The sequence below is a fragment of the Aethalodelphis obliquidens genome, unplaced genomic scaffold (genome assembly GCF_003676395.1).
Source record: "Aethalodelphis obliquidens isolate GAN/ISIS:26980383/991018 unplaced genomic scaffold, ASM367639v1 scaffold2, whole genome shotgun sequence".
NCBI lineage: Eukaryota > Metazoa > Chordata > Mammalia > Artiodactyla > Delphinidae > Aethalodelphis > Aethalodelphis obliquidens.
In genome coordinates this window covers 54,941,535-54,959,850 of record NW_020837946.1, presented here as the reverse complement: position 1 = coordinate 54,959,850, position 18,316 = coordinate 54,941,535, and the positions used below count along the sequence as shown (strand labels likewise).

Genomic DNA, 18,316 nt, shown 5'->3' with positions numbered 1-18,316 from the left:
GCTGAGGGTCATACACAATTGTCGGCGGTCCCGCCCCAGCACTGAGCAGTAGGCACAATTGGCTCTGCCAGCTCTTGGGACAACTGTAGCCCCTGTCTAACCTCTCCCGGGAAATCTGAAGCAGCTGAGGGTAGAGGTCACAGTGCAAGAAGAAAGGGAACATGCACTGAGTGACAGAAACAAGGAGAGAGACAGCCTGAGAGGCTTGGTGGTGACAAAAATAAACCTCAGGCTCTTTGTCAGTGAAGTAAAAGATAATTTTGCTTACCAAAAAATTAGTGTAGTTCTCCAAAAGAATTTTTGTTGTAGGGAGGTAGGAGTATGTGTTCTCCCATCCCTACAAAAGATAATATTGAGGTTCCTGGTTTGAGGAAGGGCGGTGGAGCTCCTTGAGGTGGGAAACACAGGAAGTTTGAGGGAAATGATTCCAAATTCAAGCTGACACGCATTACAATTGAGAGGGCAAGGGGAAGGGAGAGTGACGAAGGAGCCCCTCGTATTAACTGCGTGGGTAAAATCACCAAGAAAGAGCTCGTCCAATAAAAAGACAAAAAGGATGAAAAATTGAATCTGAGGGGACACAATATTTAGGACAGGAAAAAGAAGGCAGGATGGAAAAGAACTCCAAAGCTCATATTCTTCAGCTCAGGCTTTATAGCATTCCTAATGTGTGAACACATTGCTAACAGCCTTTCTGGAAATAGATTTATTGACGTGTATCCAGAGTCTAAGAAGTACAAACACCCTTTGCCTTATCAATTTTATGTCTAGGAATTTATTCTATGGTAATTATCATAGCTATGCACAAAAGTTTATGTATAAAGGTATGAATCATAGCATTATTTATGATAATGATATATCAGAAATAACCTGAACATTCCACTGGAGGGAGTTGGTTAAGTAAATCATAGCACAGTAGAATATTATCCATCTAATTAAAATCATGCTATAGAAGAATATTTGTAAACAGGGAAAACTGTAATACATTAAGTGATAGTAGTGTGGGCATCTGTGGGTGTACAAACATATATTACATACATTGGAAAATCCTGGAAAAATTATAACCATAATAGTTGCCTTTGAATTGTTTGTCCATGGGAGTTTTTGTTTGTTTCTTTGCTTTTAAAATAAACTTTATTTTTTAAAAACAGTTTTAGGTTCATAACAAATGAGGCAAGTACAGAGAGTTCCCATATACCCTCTGCCCCAACACATGCACATCAACACCCCTCACTATCAACATCCCCCACTAGAGTGGTACATTTGTTGCAACTGATGAACCCACACAGATTCATCATTATCATTCAAAGTCCATAGTTTATATTAGGGTTCACTCTTGATGCTGTATGTTCTATGGTTTTAACAACATTATAATGACATGTATCCACCATTACAGCATCACACAGAGTAGTTTCACTGCCCTCAAAATCTTCTGTACACCACCTATTCATCCATCCATCCCTCTGGCAACCACTGATCCTTTTTTCATCCAGCTCTACTGAGGTATAATTGACAAAACTGTAACATATTTAAAGTGTACAACATTATGATTTGATACATGTATACACTGTGAAAGAACTCTGCCTATGGGAGTTTTTTAAACTACTATTTCTATTTTCTAAATTTTAGATAATGAATTACTTGTACACAAGAGAAAAAGTTCTTTGCTAAATAGAATTATAGGGGAACAACAGTGTCAAATGTTGCACAATAGTCAAACAGGATAAGCGCTGAAAATGGGCTATTGGATTTAGTAACACAGAAGGATAACTGAAGGCAAAGATAGTCAAGGGAAGAAGGAATGGGATCAGGAACAGAAGTAAAGTGGTTAGTTCTGGAGAAGAGGAAGGCCACACTGAGAGAGCAGAGCTAGAGTCTCGCACGGGCTGAGCCCAGGAGGAGGGGAGCGGCGACTGAGGATGTTGAGGGTATTTCTAAGCCATTCCCACTGTGGCTGAGGAAGGGAAGTGGGGCCAGCACTAACTGGCTATGAGCACAGGGAAGAGGGGGTGGTGACGATTAGCAAGCTTGATGAGCCCAACAAGGTGGCAGAGGGGAAGAAGGAAGGATGGCAGAGTATGATGAGAGTGAATTTTCCAATTTTAAGATCATTGAGGCAATCCTCTAGTTGTCTATTTGTGGCAATGGCTGTTGTTTCTGGAAAGATAAAGATTAAAATTCACATTATTAGAGTCCCAAATATTAGACCATATGAGACTAAGCAGCCTTTCCAGGAGGCTACCATTAAAATAAATACATTATCTAGGGGTGCCTAGTTCTTTCCAATTAAAGATGTATATACTAAAAATTTTCCAAGTCTCTATCCTCACTGGGTCTTTCCAGTTAATGGATATAATTTAAGATGGTTTACCTCATGGAGCCATCAAAACGTACTTGTCATATTTTCCAGACTCTCTAAGGCAATCAAAGGGAATGTTAAAAGAATTGGTGATAACGTAATACTACTCATTAATGTGCAATGTGTTTTCTCCCCCTAGAACGATATGTGCAACTTTAATAGTAATCTAAAGTAGTACTTTATCCCCCAAACACCAATCTACCAGTGAGAAATTCTGGTACTAGGACAAGTGAGGGAGGAGATGTTCTGAGTCAGTCCCCTGATTTCCCTGAAACAACAAAGAGGCATTTCTTTATGCCAACCTCATCTGCACATAGCTTTCTAGAACATTGCCTACAAATGATTCCTTAAATTCCTGACGAAAGCACTCCTAAAAAATAACTGACGTTTGGACTTAGAGCCGACGCATTGTCTTCCACCACCGATGCAGCAAAGTCTGTTCGACTCTTAGAACCATGGCCCCCTATTTGTCTTCACTACCCACAGCTTCCCCATTGTACAACTTATTCAAGTCTTAGTAATCCTCCCAACTTTCCTCACCCTCCTGGTCATCTGGAAATTCTATATCCATTGTCCAATCTTCCCTACCAAATCCCATTCTCGGGAAAGGCTCTCAGCCTGGTTTACACTAAGTATCAGCAACTGAGAGATTACCGGGAGCGAGTGCATTTCAGCCCTACCTCTTAATGGTTCCATTTTCCCACATTTCCCTTTGTAACAGAAGCATAACTGATAGACCAGAAGGCGTTACAAAGAATGGAAAAGGAGCTGTCCTGTCAGGCTAGCACTCAGCATCCCAGATTGCAGAAGTGCTTTGCTGTGAAGACCTGACAGGCGAAAGGGGCTTTAATGTTCTAGGTCAAAGGATCTCAGAGCCTGAAGTCCCATTATCCTTAAGTGCTACAGGACAAGGGTAAGAATTTTTGAGTTGTCTGTAACAGGCTTTAATAAAAAAAATTTTTTTTTTTAAATCAGAGAAAGAACGTCACAGGGAAGAATTGCATGGGATTGAAGAGTGACAGAATTAATATCATGACATCTTAGATTTAACTGTGTAACTCTGGGCATCAGCCCCCCTTGGCAGAGGAGACCTGGGTGCTGATGGGTTTTCCGCCACTCCTGAATCTGTAACACACAGACCACCAAACCATCCATGAATAAGGCCTGCCCTACTTTTTAGTTATTTTCTGCCATTCCCCTTGCTGAACCTTTATTTGTTGGGTCCAATTGTTCATTTCTGTTGCAGGCAGAAAAGAAACCCTGCATGTAATGGCTCTGAAAATTCTTTCCATAACTATATAAAGGGAAGGAAATACTAAATTAAGCAACAGAATAGTATACCTTATATTGAGTAAATAATAGCTTGCTGTGCATTCGTATACTTGTTTTAAGGTGTTCTTTGATCTAGTATGAAAAAACAGGGCAGAAAGCTTCACAGATGATGTGCTAGAGTGTAACTAATTATTGGCAGTTGAGTTCATAAGCACAATGCTGACTAAAAGCAAGGCCAGAATAATTGTTTCATGGTGAAGGTATTTGTAAATAGAGTATGCACTCCAAGAAGCCACCTGACCCAATGTCAGGTCATTTGCAAATGCAGTTTATATACATGCTGTTGGGACAGTCTCAGACAAGGATATTAGTTAGAATAAAATCCAACCAACACTCCTTGCTGACGAGGGCAATAGAAAGTAATCCATCTGAATTCCCCAAAGATACAGCAAGACAAGTTAGTTTACTTAGATCTTGCATTATTTCAATTCTGGTTTTCAGTAATAGTTTATAGTTTTTAGAGGGCTCATAATAGCCTGGTAAAATATAATTTCACATAAGATATAAAAGGTCTAACATTTTAAAACATCTTTATAATTTTGCCTAATTACAAAAACAATATATGCACTCGTGAAATTTTCAAGTTAAACCAAAATCAAAAGCTGTAATCTTGCCATCTCTAAAGACAGCAACTATTAACAGTTTGGGATAAGTTCTTCCTGATCTTTTCCTACAAATATGTAATATGTTCATACATCAATTTATAATATTCAACAATATATAATTATTCATAAATAACACAGATAATATATTCAACAATATTGAACAATATTCAATAATAATGTTTATTAGATGTTAGGGATACATCAGTGAGCAAAACCAATAAAATTCTCATCTTCTTTGAGCTTACATTCTAGTGAGAGAAGGCAGATGGTAAACAATACAAAAAAGTACATAAATAAACTATATGTTACAAGGTATTAAAAATTATGGGGAAAAAATAGAGCAGGATAAAAGGGATTAGAAATACCAAGGGCACCAGACCTTACTAACAGGTAACATTTGAACGATGACTATAAAGAGGTGAGGATGTGACCCACGCAGACATTGGAGAAAGAGTATTTCAACAGAGGAGTAGCCAGTGCAAAGGCCCTGAGGTAGGTGTATGAATGGCATGTTCTCTAGGAATAACAAGGAGACTGGTGTGGGTGGAGAAGTATGAATGAAGGCTGAGGATAGAAAATGAGGTGACATCGTGTAGGGCACTGTAAACCTCTGAAAGAATGGTGAGTTTGGATTTTACTCTAGTGAAGTAAGGAGACTATGAAACCTTTGTGAGCTGACTTGTGATACAATATAACTTAAAAATTTAAAACCCCTGGTATTGTATTGAGAAAAGAGTGTGGAGGGGAAGAGCGGAAGCAGAGAAGTAGATTAAGAAGCTACGGCCATGAAATGGTCCAGAGATGATGGTGGCTTGGACCTGGGTGGTAGCAGTTGAGTGGTGAGAAATGGTCAGATTTTGGATAAATTTTGCAGGTAGAGCCAATTATACTTCCTGATGAGTTAGATGTGCAACACGAGAGAATCATGCCTATAACATTTTTGGCACAAGCATAGGAAGAACTGAGTTGCCTTAACAGAGATAGGGAAACAGAGGAGCAAGCTTAGCAGAAAAGAGATTGTAAGTTCTGTTTTGGACATGTTAAGTTTGTTGTCTATTAGAAAAATATGTGCATATATATGTATATATACCCACATATATTATTCTATACATACTTTTAAACATTATTCTAAACATACTTCTCTATGACTTGCTTTTGTTCTTGTGGACATTTTTTCCATATCAGGACATACAGATCATCTCATGGGATATTTTGTATGGACTCAATTTTGGTCTTTATTATAGTGTTATAGGCAGAATTCTAAAGATATAGCCTCTAAGATTCACACCTGCCCACCCTTTACTTTGTACAAATCTGGTATAATCCCCTCCCCTCGGGTGTGGGCAGGACTTGTGAATGTGATAGGACTGTCACTTCTTTGATTAGGTTATGTTATAAGGCTGTGATGGGACAGCCTCTCGTGTGTCACTCCTGATATTATGTAAGCCTCTGTGAGAGCCAACTGGAGTTTCTCCCTTTGGCTTTGAAGAAGTAAGCTGCCAAGTTGTGAGAGGGTCATATGGCTAGTAGTACCTGAGGGCAGTCTCTAGGAGCTAAGAGAGACTTTTGGCCAGCAGTCAGTAAGAAAATGGGAAGCTCAGTCTCTAACTGCAAGGAACTCAGTTCTGCCGACAACCTGAATGGGTTTTGAAAAGAATGCCAGGACCAATTGAGAACGCCACCTGGCCACCTCCTTGCTTTAGGCCTTGTGAGACCCTAGGCATCATGCCAGACTTCTGACCTACAGAAGATAATAAACAGGTGTTTGCCTTAAGCTGCTGAATTTGTAGTGATTTGTTACACAGCAACAGAAAATTAATATACATGATATTCCTGTCCGTGTCTTTAGGAGCCAAGCATGAATACCCCTACCACGGAGCAAATGACTGATTAGACTACAAAACCCACTAGCATGATATCCCATGAATGTGAGTGTTTCTTGAGCCACTATGAATAAATATAATGGGTTACATTTAGTCAGTCTTTTCTGTCTTGCATCCTTTTTGAGGACTGCAGAATCTTGTAAGAGAATTAGCATACAGTGATCTTCATAAGGCTGCAGAATGTAAACCTCAGAAATTTGGTTCTGGCTTTGTGACTATCTTATATAACCACTCTGTCATAATTTTCCACCCATAAACCAAGGAGTTTGGCCTTAAAACTATGCATGCTATCAAGCCCAGCAGGTACCTCTCTAGGAGTCAAACAGGCAGACAGAAGGCAAGTAATCACTGTGCCTCACTGCTAAGTCGTTCTGTTCACCACAAGGAGGGAACACCATTAAATATTTAAAACAATCACAAAGAGAACACACAGCAGGTAAACATCTATGAATACTTGCCCCGTAGCCCTCACAGCAAGTGCCTGGGATGAGGTTTACATCACATTAAAGACACCCCTTTGTAGCTTCTATCAAAAGGAAGACCAAGGGTTTCACAACTGAGATTTCAAAATAAGGATCGTTCTCTTGCTGCATATCTTTGGGCAGAGTTTCTGAGGACTTACCAGAAGTTACCACAAGGTAGGAAAGACACAGAAATGAGAAATGCAGTTTCCACTTTGTATAGCCAAAGCAAATGTTGATGGAATAAATTCTCTTTTATTAGGCACTGGCTTTTAGCCTTATGATTTAAGGAATGGTGGGCTGCTTGGGTCTGGGCAGTATAGCCAGCCCCTAAAATCCGATCATACCTAAATGTGCTTGGGTAACCTGGCCCCTGGATGGCTGGCCAGCCACTCTCGTGAAGAGCCAGGGCAGCATATTGCTGGTCTCCGCAGGAGAGGATATGGTGAACATCTCCCCAGAGCAGCCCACGGCCACAGGACATGCATCCAGCCTTATTCACCTTTGTAGGTAACACCTGCTATTGCTTCTCCTCTGATCAGACAGGAAAAGACCTGGCTTTCTTGAAGACCTACAAGTTATCAGATTATTGCCACCATCCCTTTTTTGCTGTCAACAGTCACCCTTTATTCCTCTCTTTGGCTAGAGACTTTCCTCTTCTTTCCTCACTGTGTCTCTGAAGGAAAAGGACATTGACATTGGCTTGTCCATGATCAAGGTCTGCTGGTCTGCAGTTCTGTGTAAAGACCTCCTCATTTAGAGAAAAGGACCTGTTTCTAGCAATCCCTCAAGAACCAAAAAACTAGTCCTCAACCAGACTAAAATCTTCACCTGACATTTATATATTTAAAGGACTGCACGATTTACAAAATATTTATATAGAATTTTACTCGTTACATTATGTATGCAAGTAGTATGCCCAAGACTCCCCAGCTGGTGAGTAGGGCAGCTGGGACAAAAGGATAGGTCTGCCGGACATAAATTCCTACGTCTGTGTAGACAGAGGAATGACAGAGTGGTGACTGTTTTCCAGGCAGCCCCTGAGCAGCTGGTCCCCATGAGAGGCCACTCAGGGAGAGAGAACTGAATTAGGAATCAGAAAGCCCATAGTCTGTTCTGTGCCCTGTCTTGAGGAAGCTGTGTGGCCTTAGGCAAGTCACTTCAGCTCTCTGAGCCTCTGTTTCCTCACCTGTAAATGAAAGAAATCTCTAATATTTCTATTAACTGAAAGTGATATATCTACAGTATGAAACCCCAGAATAAGGCCAATCCATTTTGGGGGGCTCTATCCCAGGTCCCTGCTGTCTAATGAATTGGTGTCCTTCTTCATGTTCAGTGAAGAGAATTCAAACTGCCAGAATTAGTCACTGAGCCATTGAGAAATTTAGGATAGATGCCAGTGCTCAGGATATAGATTCATGTTGAGAAAATCTATATGAATAAATAGGAAATGCTTTGAAAAGAATTCCCCATGAAACCTCCCTCCAAATTATCATTTTTGTTAACCCGCCTCAAATTATTCAGGGAACTTAGTGAATGTAGAGAACAAAAAAGCATATAGTTTTCCCAGTGGAGATACCTATTGGAGATAATCCATTAATCCTGGATTTAAAAAAAATAATTTCCTTATATTCTATCACTGATAAACAGCTACTTAGTTATGATTACTGGGAGAAATTATGGACCCATATACCAGACTCAAGAAGAGAGGACGTAAACCTTTCCAAGAAGACAGCACAATTCTAAAAGGTACCCTCTGTCTCTAGGATAACTCTAGAATTACCTTTAGTGAAAGGGTGAAGCAATTCCATTCTGTCATTGTATTTTTTTATCTTGAGGGAAATACTTAGTATGTTAATGAAAGATACTATCTGAATTGATTATCTTTATCATATCATCTACACCATCTTATATCAGGCTTGTAAGGAGAAGGTTCAAGCCTCTTCTTGAGGGAGAGCTCTGTGGCTCAGTCTGGAGTCTGTTTCATTCATTAATTAACATAAGCAGTTGACACCTGTCACTGAGTCAAAATATTCTTGAAAAGGGAGGAAGCCTAAGCAGATAAATAATTTTGTTTTTCCTGGTGTGATACATAACACACACACACTCACACACACACACACACAACATACACACACTTGCAGGACAAATCTATTAACTACCTATATGTAGGCAGAATTCTCTCTTTCTCTCACCTCCATCTGTATTGATTCTTTTCCAATTTTTTCCCCCTCAGCATGAGAAGGGGAACATAAAGTAATTTTATATTTCAGTACCACACAAAGAGAACATGTAAAAATCATGGTATATTGCATCTTCAGATTTGCATTTAAAATCTGGTATTAGTTGTGTGGAAGATTGGAAGCATTTTAGGTGGAAGGTCAAGAAATAATGATGGTCTAGGTACTAGGGAAGAAAGTGACTTCACAAAATGGTCACTGCTTAAACTACCACAGTTTACCGTCTTCAGACATCATTGCCTCTAACTACTGGATCAGGGCATGAAATTGTTATGCTCAGTCCCATAGAATTAACTGTTGCATTTTTGCTCGAGAGCCCACAACATTCTTTTTATAGATGAGCGGGCAGGCTGTCTTACTGTAATGGAGGAGTGTGTGGAGGAAGATGTAAAATGGCTATATCACTAATCAGGAAGAGATGTGGTAGGAGTCTGCCTGCAGACATAAGGATACAGGCTATTCAGGCTCACTATATTGTATCAGCAAGAAGTATTCTTGAGACATATACTGTTTTTCATAAGAAAAAAAGTAATGATTGGTCAAGAACTTTTTATTCCCTGTTAAAGGTGAAGATACCTGTAGCCTATGACCCAGCATGTCACTCTCCTAGGTACAGACACTACAAAAACTCTTGCACATGTGCACTTGGAGACATGGACAAGAATGTCCTTGGCAGTTATGCATGTAACAGCAAAACACTGAATCCAAATGTCCATCAACTCTGCAGTGGATAAAGTGACACATTCATACAATGTAATACTTAGGAGCCCTAAAAATAAATGAATTAATTACAAATGCACATGACTCAGGAATTTATGTTGAATGAACAAGCAAACCACAGAAGAAGATATACAGTATAATTCAATTTATATAAAGTTCAGAGATATGCAAAATGTAAAATATGTAATAATATGTAAAAAAATGTAATAATATATTTGGCAGGGATTCAAACATATGTGATGAAACTATATATAAAAGCAAAGGAATGTTAAATTTAAATTAGGATAGTGTATGGGAAATAAAGGAGACTGGACTAGGGAAGATCAGTACAAGGATTCAAAGGTAATGATTGTATTCTTTTTCTTAAACTGGGTGGTGGGTGTTTATCATGTTTTGTTACACTTTTGCATATGTCTTATGAACCAACTTTTAAAATGGTGTAAATTTGTTGACTCTTTTTGCTACCCCAGAATTTGACTTTATGGCCCAAAGCTCAGAGCAGAATAATAGCAAGCCATACCAAATTTAGCACTATAATTTGGGGTAGGAATCGACCATCATCTCTTAACCTCTAATCTAATATGTTGACTTTGTAACAATGAATTGGCAATTAATGATTTTTTTCTGCATAGCTAGCCTTTCAGTTTGTTCAGCTGTTACTGATGTTAGTAATAGAATACTGAGAACATTTCTTCATAAAAGTGTGTGTTTAGAAGTCTTTTCTTCAGTATCCTCTCTCTAAAGTCAAGAAGGAAAGAAACATAGCAAAAGGCGAAACTTCATAACATCAATCCTAACCCAATTATAATGTTAATGCATATAAATATTGACACCTATAAATCATTTCTGCTCTGCTAGTCACAGAACCAAGGATGATGGTATTCTTCCTTATAGGAGGAGAACTAAAGAAGTTCTGGACTGTGTACTTTCCCAAGGAGGGTATCTCAAAGCTCAGAAATACTGCATCAGAACTGACAAGAGCTAGAGGCTGGTTAGCATTGGGGCAGCTAAGAGAGCACACTGGAGAGACACCCAACTCAGAAAGGGAGTTCATGAAAGGATGTCAAAGATACAGGCATCTCCACTTGATGTTGAAGAATGAATAGAAAATATGTAGAGGATGTAGCTTGGGGAAAGAGAATTCCAGGCAGCCACAGAGATGTGGTAAATTTCACGAATTTAAGCTTTCCATGCAGACATCTGCAAAGATCTGAATGAAGTTATAAATTTGACTTGGATTCCAGCCTCCCAACCATTGCTGTGTCCCACCCCAGACATTGGAGACAGCACAGGGCAGGATTCAGAGGCAGAGCTTTGGAGTCTGAGAGACTAGGACTGAATCCTTGTCTGTCTCCAGAGTCGTAGACCAGCTCTCGTTTCTGATTAAATGTTCAGTTATTATTACTGATCTAACCTTTGTTCTGAAGCCAGTGTGATCTTTCTAAAGTATAACTCCTGCTTCTCCCCCATTCGCAACTCAACTAGTGTTTCCCCATTGCCCAAGATAAATACTCAAACATCTTAACAGGGCTTTCAAAGCCTTTGGGTGATCTGGCCCCTACTTCCCTCCCCCACCTCATCAACCTGGCCCTCCAGCTACATTAACTCATCTCCATTCCCAGACTCCTCATGCTCTCTCAGCCTTGCCTGGAACACACCACTGTCCTCACTGCAACACTCCTGTTACTCTTCAGACCTTAGCTTTGTAATGTAGTAATTTAATCTTGCAATTTATTGAATACACACCACACACACATATGGGTGCACACATACCCGTAGAGACATTTTATAAATTAATGTAAATTTATCTGGATGCTACTCTATACCACCTTAAAAGTTAGGCTTCTGCCAAGTCAGAATCTATATTAATATATTCTGTACATCAGCACAATGTGCCTACATAATTAACATTAAACAGTAACAGAAGCCAACGTACTCTTTCTTGGGAGCAATCTTATAAAATATGGTAGTTGTACTAACATCTATCGGGAAATAACTATGTTATATACACATTTTAATTATTAACCATTTCATAGTTTAATATAAACTATGTTTAATATAAAATGTGCATGAGTATACTTAATGCATGGGTTTACTTATATGTTTAATACAAAATGCCCCCAATCATAAAAGAGCATCAGACTAGAGGACTAAAGAATGTCTTTAGCAGTTATGTGTGTAACAGTGAAACACTGAATCCAAATTTCCATTGATACTACAGTGGATAAAAAAAGTGACACTTATTCATACAATGGAATACTTTGCAGCAGTGAAAATAAATGAATGAATTACAATTCATGTGACTTAGGAACATATATTGAATGGAAAAGCAAGTCACAGAAGAATACATACAGTATAATTCAGTTTATATAAAGTTCAGAAACATGTACAATATAATTGGCAGGGATTCAAACATATGCAATTAAACTATATAGCCATTTTGCCACAAATCAGTGTAGAGAGAGGAAGCTTTCCTGTCAGTCAGCAGTAGGCAATGCTAAAACTCAGATCACAGGGGAAAGATTTAGAAGAATTGCCAGTAAATTCAGGGGTTGCTCTTGAGTTGTATGATGTCCCTTTTTTGCTTCAGCCAGCAAACCATCAACAGGGTAACAACCGAACCTTAAGACTGCAACCAGAGGCCTACTCTTACCTCGGCGTCAAAGCGGGGATCCTGGTAGGCGTCACTGATGTTTACTGGAAGGCCTGTAGAAGCTACCAGCTCAGCAACGCTGTTATTTATTAGCCAGTCGGAGTATGATGATTTCTCCATGCTTTCTTTGAAACTATCAGAACACCAAGGCAGGCAGTAAGAAAAGAGAAAAACATCAGTTTACCTGCAAGCAAACCCTGCAAAAGTACACTCATAGCAGGATTACCTACCCTCAGTAAGAAGGGGTAAGTGACCTTAATCACAGAACAATAGTGAGGTAATTATAAGCAGCTACTTATCATGTAAAACAATCAACTCCATGGGTAGAAATGATAGATCCTCTATGATCCAGAGGATAACTCTAGGTTGTATTTAGGCCCCAAAGCAGGCAGACATAAAGCAGATAACCAGGTAATGACCAAAATTGATGATAGGATGCCAACACCATGGCATAATCAATTCCACTGACCTTCCTAGCTTGCACCCCCTAACTAAGCAGACCAGATGTTTGATACCAGGGAGAATTAAACCTAAGGATGGAGAAAAATCCAGAAATAAATTGAGAATTTACAAAAGTTTAAGTGTAGCAAAAGAGCACATCTAGACTCAGTGTTAGTGTTTTGTAACTATTGTTGTAGTTTCAGAGTATGTTTCTTAACAAAAACACACTTCCTACTTACAAAATCTTACTGGAAAATCTGTTTTAACTCTACCCTTAACAATAATAATTTAAAATAATCCATATTTGATTTTAACAAGGCATTTTATGTTAAACGATTTTGTGAATTTTCCTTTGTGTCACTTTCACTACTTCACTACAAATGTCAAATTTACAGAAATGCCATAAGAATTAGTAAGATTCCTCACTTCATCCCTCCCTTCCATCATTTCTCCCCCCCATGCCTATTGAGCACTGCCACGAGCTGTGGAAATGCAAACTTGAGCACTATTCAAATTAACAATATCAAGGAAAATTTTCCGGAAGGATGTTAGATTTGTGGCTTGACCAGTAATTACTGAAATTATGTAAATGAATGCAAGTATACAGGGCAATGTTTTCCAAACTACGTTCTGTGGAACCCTGGGTTCCTGAAGATGTTAATGAGTGTACTACAGTCAGAATAATAACTCTGTTGACTTTTTAATCTAAGCTGCATTATATGTAATAAAAACACTAAATGCTGTACACAGTCATTGTTATTATGCAATAATGTGCCTGTGTGGAATTTGTGCCATACTGAGAATGCCAGAAACTGACATGGAGAGGCCACCAGATGTGTGAATGAGGGAAGCACAGACATCATTTACCATCATGAATATATCTCATCTGTAATGACTGCTGGTCTGCGTCTGATAAATTCAACATATATTTGTGAGGTTATTCAGCCCTTATTGCATATTAAACGTTACTGGTACATAAACGTATTCCCTATGGATCTCTGGCTGAAGATGGAAGTGTTAATAAAAAGCAGAGTCTTGAATTTCTCAGATGATGGCTAAGTCAAAGAAGGAAAAAGACTGAGGACTTCAAAGAGAAGATGAAGCCTTTATTTTCTCAAACAAACAAAGGAACAACAAAAAAGTCCACGTTTTATTTTCTCTTTGCTGTATTCTACCTGTGAGAAGTGAAATTTTACATTGTGCTGTAATGAAAGCAAAATACAGGAAGAAACATAACAGTGCTCCTGATATGAGGTTCCAACTTAATGAAGTCACTTGTCAGCTTATAAAATCATTCAATGCTGATGATTTCTTGCAGTGATTAATCAAGCTATCGATTCATTCTGCGCTGCCTGTGTACCACAGGTTTTGTCTACGTCTCTTCTGTGATGAAACAATGTGGAAAATGCCGACCTGGTGTGTGGTGGGAAGAAGAGCTGTGCAGGACCCTGGGGACGAGCCAGGGAGGGAACCTGCGAAAGAAACGCTGGGGTGGGGGAGGCTGAGGAGGGGTAACCGAGAACTAAGGAAGGAAGCAGCTTTATCAACAAGTGTCAAAAACCTTTAAGTGGGTCTCAGGATGGGCAAGAGTTCAGCAAGGAGAGACTGGAAGGGTGAGGAAGAAGGCACCCATGGAGGAGGAAAGAGCAGGAACAAAGGACATGAAGCAGCAGAGTACAAGGGTGCATTCTTGGAACACGGATTAATCGCCTTGGAACACGGGACGCATACTGTGGGGAATAAGACTGAACAGGAGGTCAGAGCCCAAAGGTGGAGGCTTTGACCAAGGAGCTGAGACCTATGTTATAGGCAATGGGGAGTGATGTAAGAGTATTGAGCAGGGAAGTGACAGGACTTGAGCTGTGACCTTAGGAAACTTAATCCAGGGAGAATGAGCAAGAAGAACTGGCTAAGAGAGGCTGAAGGTGGGGAGAGGTCCTGGCAGACCAGTTAATTTGTGCAGTGGGAGGTGACGATGCTGGCCACTCAGGAGGTACTGCAGACGATTCCACAGGGCTTGGTGGACAGGCAGCAGTGGCTTACATTTTGCTGCTGTATGCCTGTGGCACTATTGGCAGAAGGGAGTTATTTAGAGGATTGGGGAGATGGAAGAAGATAACAGACATTCTGTGAGCCTGGAACGTTATTCATTGTTGAAAATCCAGGACCAGAGCCCATACCAAGTCTTCAGGACTGAAAATACTGATACAGAGTTGGGGCTATCTTCAGGGAAGATAGGAAATGAAGACAGGGAAGATAGGGAATGGATGAGATCACTCAGGGAGAGAATATATAGGTAAATCTGTAGGGGAAGGAAGAAGAAAGGCAGTAATAAAGAGGAGAAAGAAAAAAGGGAAAACAAATTAATCATCACCCACGGTGAGCGAAGGGAAGCTGGATGCTTACCTAACTAGTTTGTTTTGTCCTCACCTAAATCCTATGAGTACAATTCTATACATTTTACAGATCAGAAAACTGAGGCTCAGAGATGCTAAATGACTTTCCCAAGTGGAAATAGGATTTTCAGCTAAAGTGTGACTCCAAAGTGTGACTCCACTTCTGTTTACCCTGTTGCCTCTCTGGGAAGGAGTCGATGGGTAGGAATAGAGCAAGAAGAGTAGGTTTTCACTAAAAAGAAGGGAGGCCAGTCAACATTACAGAGGGTTTCAGGGAGAGGCTGCAGGTAACAAACACTTCAGCCTCAGGCTGCAGTCAAGGAAGAAGGAGGACAAAACACTGGATTTGACAATCCAGAGCTTTAGGTCCCTACTTACAGAATCCTCAAAGATGACGATGGAAACACTTACTGAGCAGGGGCTCCTGAAAGACTCCTTCTAGATCTAGAGCTGCTCAGAATCTGGCTTAGTGCAGGCTGCACATGTACTGAAATCACTCCAAACTGTAGACAATGCAAAAGCATCAGCCCTGGGCTACAGGCACTGCTGAGGTGGTTTCTAGAAAGTATAAGCTATGGTCTCTGCCCTCGGGAGCTTGCCACCTAGTCAGGGAGGTGAGAAATAAACACGCTGACATTAAACAACGCACGACTCAAATACCCAGTTCAAATTTCAAATAAAAAATTTGTCACATGGCTGTGTTGGCTAGTTGCCAAGCCAATTGTGCCAATCATGAATGAGGAAGAAGTATAGGGAGGGAGAAACAACTTCAGGTGGGGCTAAGGCTTCAGGTGAGGCTAAGGCTTCAGAGAGGAGATGAGATTTGAACTGACCTAAAGCTGCAACAGTGCAAACAGATTTTCTGAAAACCACCCCTCCATTTCCCTCAGTTTAATCTTGCCTAGGTACATAAATTAAGGCCCAGGGGGACAGGATGGTTAGAGAGACAGCAAGGTTGATTTGTCAGTCTAAGTATTTATATCACATTCTGGCCTTTGTACCATTCAACCTTCCATGATTCTGGAATGCAGAATCATGACACTGAGTTAGAGCTTTCAAAACCTTGATCCTTTTCTTTAAAAAAAAAAAAAAAAGGTAATTTTGTTTTATGATTAAGACTATGGGTTTCAGAGTCAGACACACTGACTTACATGACTCTCTTGCCACTTCCAAGCAAAGTACTCTCAGACAAGTTACTTACATTTCATCTGTAAAATGGGTATAATACTACTACTTAGTTATTGTGCAGATTAAGGTAATAATTTATGAAAGTACTTATCATATTATCTAGCCCATAGCAAACAGTTTTTTTAAGTATCAACTTTTTAACAACTTCTAAAGTAAATTCTGCATGTGACAGTACCCCTTTGGACATTTCAGCAATGTGGTGTTGTGGGTTTAATCACAAAGGAAAAGGCCCAAATTATTTCTGCTTCTTGAGGGACACATCTAGCTTAAAGGATGAGTTCTTTCATAAAGGTCCTATAGGTCAACTCCTCCTGATTTACGAGGGCCATTTTATTCTGTGTGGTTTACTCCCTTTGACTGACTGCTGTTGGAATAGAACATGGTAAGATCATGGACACAGCCATGTATATTATGCAGGTTCTGCCCTGTACAGGGGTGCCCTGTCAAAGGAATGAATAGGGCTGAAATCTAGCCTAGTTGCACACATTGGTTTAGAGCTGCATCCATCTAGAGGGAGTACCTTTTTCCTAATTCTCACAGAGACACTGTAAGGGCTGAAAATGGCTCTGCTTCAATCTCTTCTTCAATACACATGACAAATGGACATCAATATCAAACTGAATGCCTTTAGTGACAGGGAACTCATTACCTACAAAAATATTCCATGCCATTTTGTGGCAGCTCAATCTACTTTCCAATAATCACCATCTTTTGCTCCCAGTCCCATGGTTTGCAGCCACAGAGCATGGCTCTCATTAACTGACAGCCCTTGAAATATTCGACAATAATTAACATGTTCCCTATAATCCACCTGAGATCATTCTTTTTAACTTATCTCCAATTCCTTCAGCTACTCCCTTTGTGGCACAGCTTCCTTATTCTCATCCTCCCAGTCCTAGATGCGTCCGAGATGGTTAATAGCCCTCTTGCATATGAAAGCCAGTCCGGAACAGTCTTGGCCATGGGGTCTGAGCAGCATAGAGGTGGGATGACCACCTCCTTCATTCTGGATCCTGTTCCCACCAATGAGGCTCAGGATTAATAGTTCCTAACAGCTCTTTTTTTAAAATAGGGTTTTTTGTTTGTTTGTTTGTTTTTTGCGGTACGCGGGCCTCTCACTGCTGTGGCCTCTCCTATTGCGGAGCACAGGCTCCAGACGCGCAGGCTCAGTGGCCATGGCTCACGGGCCCAGCCGCTCCGCAGCACGTGGGATCCTCCCGGACTAGGGCACGAACCTGCGTCCCCTGCATCGGTAGGCGGACCCCCAACCACTGCGCCACCAGAGAAGCCCTTAAATAGGTTTTTGAAAGCTTAAATTAATATCCCAAATTGAATTAACCAATTTTCTAGAGCCCCCAAAATATGACCAGAGATATCAAAGGTCAATAAATTCAACACTAAGGTTTTCAATTTGAGCCATAATCAACCTAGGGAGAGTCACTGCAGTTTGGAAACACATCAATAATTTGATTACTCCACAGCCTGTGAGTGCAGATGAGATCATGTCAGCTCAGTGGATCTTAGCTGCCATGTGCATAACTGCAAAATAACCAATTAGGTTATTTTAACTATTTAAAAAGTAGACCTCCTTAAGATCAAGATTAGTTTAAAATAACAAGCAAATTGTAAAGTAATCCTTCAGCTTGTATTTTACTAGAACCAGGTGCATATGAAGATGTGGGTTTTTAAGTGAGTTTCCTGTAAAGAGCTACAGTTTGATTCCTTTTCCTCAGTGGTATCTTGCTTCCAAGTGTGAGACTCATACTGACTTCAAAGAGAATTTCATGAGCTTAAATATATTGACTGTGGAGGGATAAAGGAGAATTGCCCTATTACAGAAAACACATAGTTCCTGAAATGTGGCTGTCCCTGAAATAAGGGCCAGTGAGATAGATATAAACCTCGGGTCGACAAGGTGCAGAGCAGCATAGGAGAGAAATCGATACAAGTAAAACAAAACTAGACAAAATAAAATACCCCGGGGAGCAGGAACTTTGCCATCTTCAATTGTCTGAAAAACCTACCTTAGCTAAAGGTT

The 18,316-nt window shown here is 40.0% G+C and overlaps 1 protein-coding gene across 2 annotated transcripts in view; it reads right to left on the bottom strand.

Annotated features, from left to right (window-relative positions):
* The window catches only part of PDE11A (phosphodiesterase 11A), a 419,722-nt gene that overhangs the window by 188,632 nt on the left and 212,774 nt on the right, over positions 1–18,316 (bottom strand). For both annotated transcript variants that reach the window (XM_027127261.1, XM_027127271.1), the window contains one exon: positions 12,254–12,386. In XM_027127261.1, the coding sequence (XP_026983062.1) occupies positions 12,254–12,386 (133 nt within the window). The remainder of the gene's footprint in view (positions 1–12,253; positions 12,387–18,316) is intronic.